Source organism: Odontesthes bonariensis, chromosome 8 (genome assembly GCF_027942865.1).
Source record: "Odontesthes bonariensis isolate fOdoBon6 chromosome 8, fOdoBon6.hap1, whole genome shotgun sequence".
Taxonomy (NCBI): Eukaryota; Metazoa; Chordata; class Actinopteri; order Atheriniformes; family Atherinopsidae; genus Odontesthes; species Odontesthes bonariensis.
This window is the reverse complement of record NC_134513.1, coordinates 18,432,291-18,438,663: the sequence shown is the minus strand read 5'-3', so window position 1 is coordinate 18,438,663 and position 6,373 is coordinate 18,432,291. Positions and strand designations below refer to the sequence as shown.

The following is a 6,373-nucleotide window of genomic DNA, read 5'->3' as shown; positions in this document are numbered from 1 at the left end:
ACATTTTTTTTTACAATGCCTAGATTCCACCATTTTTTGTCTGCAAAGCATTTTTAACACAAAGGCATTTTGCACTTGCTTATAAACACACACAAGGCACATTTTATGCATTTTATGAATTAACTTGAACTGAGTTGAACTGGACTGGAATTGGATAATGGCTGTTAGTTTTGTTAAGTTTTAAGTTACTGTTTAGTTTTTAGTTTTGCCATGTTTCCCATAGGATTTGTTCGAAACCGCATACTTCTCCTACTACTCCCACTACTCATACTAACTTTTTGAGTTAGTAGGCGAATTTGAGTTAGCGAGAAGTTCCCGGATGCATATTAGATTCGCCGAAATGTTGGGTAAGCATCATGAGGTTACTACTCATACTCAAACTACCCAAGATGCAACGTAACGTGACGTCACAGATCGTCATTTCCTGTCAAAACGGCAGTTTCAAGCTAGCTACAACGAGGGTAGGTTCACTTCCTGTTTTCAAAACAAAAGCACCAATTGTATCGTAATGGCTTTCCCTATGATAAAAGGCCACAGGTATATTGTTTTGTGAAAATAATTGGAAGTGCGTTGCTCACTGCGGCTAGCTTTAGTAGCGCCGAATTTGTGGGAACAAAATTGTAAATAGCCGGTATTTTGTCAGGTTTTCAACACGTTGGGGATCTAAACGACTACTTTCTCGCCTGAAAATGTTTCAAATGTTGCTCTTTACCTCTATACTTTCATATTGTGTGAAAGTACAGAGGTGGAACGAGGGGTCGAGGTCAATACACTGCTGTTACGCATCTGTGGGAGGTAGTAACAGAGGTAAAACAATCCTGCCTTATGTGGGTTTAAGCACGCTTTCAGATGTTCAGTCTCTCTTTGCCATGTGTGAATTACAGCGAAGCAGCGGCAGGTTAAAGAAGACGCATGCATGTGTGAAAGAAGCTAGAGGCTCTTAACTGTTAGCTTTGTGCATTCCATATTGAATACTTTGTAATATAGTCAGAAGTAATACAGCTCCAAATGGTCTTTGAGCCACTTACATTGACATGTGTAAGCCAGCTCCAGGTACTTGTAAGTGCCAGGACAGGGGTCTCCAAACACGTAGTTTGACACATTGATGGAACAGCTGCTTTTCCCATTACAGCTGTGGATGGAAATATAGGCTTGAATGTGAACTGAAGAATGAAAAGTCTCAAATGACAAAAAGTTACCATCAAAGAAAAGAAAGGTATCTATACCTTTCAGCGACTGTTGTTGATTGGCTTGAGCAGCACACATTTTGGATCTGGGAGGCAGGTCGCCCAGTGGCGCATGTGGTCTTATCACGACGTCCATATACAGCACTTTGGACAGATATAACCCGTCCTTGGGCTGACAAAGCGGACAAGTTGGAGAGGGGAAAAAAAACAAAGCAACATCTCAGATGTTACAGGTAATGTATTGTCTTGTAAATCATGCTAACTATCAGTTAAAGCACTTTACACACAATAACAAAGACTCTTACCACAGTTCAGTTGTGCCACAGATCCCTCACAAACCACAGTGTGGACATTTCCATACCGTCTTTCAGGTACTATTGTATCAGAGATGAAGCTAATGTTAGTAACTCTGTTATGATCCAGGAAGTTCATACACCAGCAGCCTCAGCCCAGTTATCACCTGACCCAAGGTTGGATATGGAATTTCTTATGTGATACTAGGTGAATGTGCATGTTTTTCAAAATGTGATTTACTCTTAATATGTAATTAATGTAAATGACATAGAATATTATGCACTGTAATTTGTAATAATGTGTAAATAAGTGAAAATTTCAGTTCAAGATAAAAGTATGGTTTTAACACAAAGTGTAGACGTTAAATGAACCTATTAGTGACAACCTCGGGAAACTGGGTGGAGAATGAAGAGGTGAAAAAGCTGCTATCAAAACAAACAATCACCATTAGGAAGAATCTAAAGTATGGAAGTTTAGCTTTGTTTAAACTTTTGTTGTTCACTTTATATAATATGGAAGTATGAGCAAGTACCACAAGGCATAACAAAGCTATGTGGGCATAGTGCTATATGCCCACGTGGCTTTGTGCATTCCATATTGTATACTTTGTAATATAGTCAGAAGTAATACAGCTCCAAATGGTCTTTGAGCCACTTACATATACATGTGTAAGCCAGCTCCAGGTACTTGTAAGTGCCAGGACAGGGGTCTCCAAACACAGAGTTTATCGCATTGATGGAACAGCTGCTTTTCCCATTACAGCTATGGATGAAAATATAGGCTTGAATGTGAACTGAAGAATGAAAAGTCTCAAATGACAAAAAGTTACCATCAAAGAAAAAAAAGGTATCTATACCTTTCAGCGACTGTTGTTGATTGACTTGAGCAGTGCACATTTTGGATCTCGGAGGCAGGTCGCCCAGTGGCGCATGTGGTCATATCATGACGTCCATATACAGCACTTTGGACAGATATAACCCGTCCTTGGACTGACAAAGTGGACGAGTTGGAGAGGGGAAAAAAAACAAAGCAACAACTCAGATATTACAGGTAATGGATTGTCTTGTTAATCGTGCTAACTATCAGTTAAAGCACTTTACACACAATAACAAAGACTCTTACCACAGTTCAGTTGTGCCACAGATCCCTCACAAACCACAGTGTGGACATTTCCATACCGTCTTTCAGGTACTATTGTATCAGAGATGAAGCTAATGTTAGTAACTCTGTTATGATCCAGGAAGTTCATACACCAGCAGCCTCAGCCCAGTTATCACCTGACCCAAGGTTGGATATGGAATTTCTTATGTGATACTAGGTGAATGTGCATGTTTTTCAAAATGTGATTTACTCTTAATATGTAATTAATGTAAATGACATAGAATATTATGCACTGTAATTTGTAATAATGTGTAAATAAGTGAAAATTTCAGTTCAAGATAAAAGTATGGTTTTAACACAAAGTGTAGACGTTAAATGAACCTATTAGTGACAACCTCGGGAAACTGGGTGGAGAATGAAGAGGTGAAAAAGCTGCTATCAAAACAAACAATCACCATTAGGAAGAATCTAAAGTATGGAAGTTTAGCTTTGTTTAAACTTTTGTTGTTCACTTTATATAATATGGAAGTATGAGCAAGTACCACAAGGCATAACAAAGCTATGTGGGCATAGTGCTATATGCCCACGTGGCTTTGTGCATTCCATATTGTATACTTTGTAATATAGTCAGAAGTAATACAGCTCCAAATGGTCTTTGAGCCACTTACATATACATGTGTAAGCCAGCTCCAGGTACTTGTAAGTGCCAGGACAGGGGTCTCCAAACACAGAGTTTATCGCATTGATGGAACAGCTGCTTTTCCCATTACAGCTATGGATGAAAATATAGGCTTGAATGTGAACTGAAGAATGAAAAGTCTCAAATGACAAAAAGTTACCATCAAAGAAAAAAAAGGTATCTATACCTTTCAGCGACTGTTGTTGATTGACTTGAGCAGTGCACATTTTGGATCTCGGAGGCAGGTCGCCCAGTGGCGCATGTGGTCATATCATGACGTCCATATACAGCACTTTGGACAGATATAACCCGTCCTTGGACTGACAAAGTGGACGAGTTGGAGAGGGGAAAAAAAACAAAGCAACAACTCAGATATTACAGGTAATGGATTGTCTTGTTAATCGTGCTAACTATCAGTTAAAGCACTTTACACACAATAACAAAGACTCTTACCACAGTTCAGTTGTGCCACAGATCCCTCACAAACCACAGTGTGGACATTTCCAGACTGGCTCTCAGGTACTGTTGTATCAGAGATGAAGCTAATGTTAGTAACTCTGTTATGATCCAGGAAGTTCATACACCAGCAGCCTCAGCCCAGTTATCACCTGACCCAAGGTTGGATATGGCATTTCTCATGTGATAATAAATGTGAAATCTAAATGAGCATATTTTTCAAAATGTGATTTACGCTTAATTAAAGTAAAAGACATAGAATATCATGCACTGTTATTGTTTAATAATGTGTACGTAAAAGAAAATTTCACCATCAATTTACCTGCATTTATTAGCAAAATTGTTGCTGCAAGCACTGAAAGAGAAAAAGAAAAGTTATTTTATTCTATTTGTAACCTTTTCATCATTAAATCTATTTTTTTATGACCAACTACAAAAGCCGCAGCCTTTAGAATGTATTACTTTCAAACTTTTAAAATAATATCTCTTCTCACTATATAATTATATATTCAATTTCCCCACCTGAGGGATGAACAAAGTATTTTTCTATTCTATTCTATAATGTTCAGACTACAGGAACTTTGTACAAAGGAAAGAGAATTATTTTAAGCATTGCAAAAATTATGAATAAATGATTCACAAATGCTGTGCATATACATGTGTAGGCTTACATTTGTGCCAGAAAATGTTACTATTGACAAATTCACTTATTATTATAATTCACTCATATGGTGTGTACACTATTGAGCGTCGACTCAATAACCAACTTGCTATTGACTCTCTACAAAAGAGTTATTAATCGCACGTTTTTGACAAACAGATAAAACAGGCTATGTTGTTGTTTATAACTTTTTAATAGAGCATTATAAGATCATCCATTATCATCCATAAAACTTAAACTTAACTTAAACAACAAACCATTTGATTTTGCTTCTGAAATCACAGAAACGTATTGTAGTCACTTAAAGTATAGGTATCAAAACTTTATGAACAGACGACATAAACATAAAAACAGAGAAACTGAATTTTTTTTTTTTGACCAATTCAATTCGATTCAATTCAGTTTATTTCTATTGCGCCAAATTACAACAAATGTCATCTCAAGGCACTTAAATAATATAATCCAAGCCAACGCAAAGGTGAAATGATATGGGATTTATCTTCTTTTTTTTATTTTAACAATTACCCGCTACAGTGCACTCATAAAGGATGTCTTTCAATAGCTGCAACTGGATATAGAAAGTGATTTTTTTTTTCCATCAATGGAGAAGTTTTTGTTATGTACTCACACAGAGTGGATCCAAGTCTGGAGCAGAGCATGTTTAAGAGCTGAAGTGGCTGTAGATGAAAGTAACAGATACCTTTATTCAGACTTTTTATAGGTTCTGTTTGCCCATATTCACAACCAGTGACCAATAGAACAACTCACAGAGATGAAGGAGGGAGTCGGACACGTAATCATCTGTTCTCAGGCACTTTGTGTGCTCTCAGGTACTCTGACAAATCATGTTCTTAGTATATTTGATGCATCACTGAATCTGTGTTTAACTTGTCATTATATAAATAATATAATATCATTATATTAATCATCTTTGTCAACAATGTGGTCATTTCTTTATGCTCACATCCCAGCTTTCATCACCACGCAACAACTTGTATGAATGTCTTGTTTTCCTGGATTTATGTTGGACATTTTATTGCTTCTTATCTCTTCACTGTGATTCTTGCATTGAAAAGCTGTTTTCAGTTTATCTAAGTACTTTGGTATCTCTCCTAATCATATTCATGTTCCATTATCATATGTAGTTCTTGTACTCTTAAAGTACCGGCCAATGATCACTCAGAGTCTGTAGATAAACGTATCGTTTGGACTGTCCTCGCTCTCAGGCTGAATCAGAGAAGAAGAAGCAGGATTGAGATGAGACACTCTTAGGGTGATAGTATTTTATGACAAAGAGAACAACTAATAACTTTATGGAGCAGCTTGGAGGTTATCAGTTATCTGAAAAAGTGTTTGGAGCTTTTAATCTGTGTGATTCATTATTTACTGTGATGCTGCTGCACAGCTGATCTTTAGTTAGAAACCTCAGGCCTCGCCTTCAAATCTGTTGATTTTTCCTTATAGGTCTCTTATTAGTGCGTTGATGCTGAAAAAAAATGATTAACTTTTGTCATTAAACTTTGGGATCAAATATTTCATATATCAACTTTTTCCTTCTGTATTATGCATGCGCTTGATTCTTACTCTCTCGTTTGTTTTGAAAACATTTTGAACACACACACTCAGCCTCAGTGGAGCAAACCCGCACACTCTTTTTTCTGCATTTCTCCAGTCCAATTTATCTGTCAGTCCGCTTTTTTCTTCTTCTTTTGGGACCTTTTTTACCATCTCGTCAAGGCGTCAAATAATACCGACCCCAAAGAGCCGGGTTCACATGTTTTCCACTCATTGATCATTGTTTGTGACATATTTAGATATTATTACACGTGTTAGTCAGAATGGGTCAGTGCCCGAGTGGTAGGACCCGTATCAAGAAGCTTCTACACAAGTTCTAAAACTCCTGTGCGCTTGATTCGCTCGGGGTCATTTCCCAGCCCACACACTCGTTTTACTTCACCAATTTCTGAAACACCCTATCTTACTTCCCCCCTTTTT

At 37.4% G+C, this 6,373-nt stretch overlaps 1 protein-coding gene and 1 long non-coding RNA gene across 2 annotated transcripts; both read right to left on the bottom strand.

The window, feature by feature from the left end:
• Window positions 1–987: 987 nt before the first annotated feature.
• On the bottom strand, window positions 988–3,531 carry LOC142385935 (L-rhamnose-binding lectin CSL3-like). The gene is made up of 5 exons (XM_075472611.1): window positions 3,449–3,531; window positions 3,251–3,354; window positions 2,140–2,274; window positions 1,227–1,359; window positions 988–1,132 (listed from the first exon to the last, which is right to left on the bottom strand). Exons 1-5 carry the CDS (start codon window positions 3,529–3,531, stop codon window positions 988–990), a joined length of 600 nt encoding a protein of 199 aa, XP_075328726.1.
• A 183-nt stretch (window positions 3,532–3,714) lies between these two features.
• On the bottom strand, window positions 3,715–5,061 carry LOC142385447 (uncharacterized). Its single transcript, XR_012770180.1, has 3 exons — window positions 5,007–5,061; window positions 4,040–4,072; window positions 3,715–3,783 (listed from the first exon to the last, which is right to left on the bottom strand). It is a non-coding gene; the product is annotated as an uncharacterized LOC142385447 (long non-coding RNA).
• Between the last annotated feature and the right edge of the window lie 1,312 nt (window positions 5,062–6,373).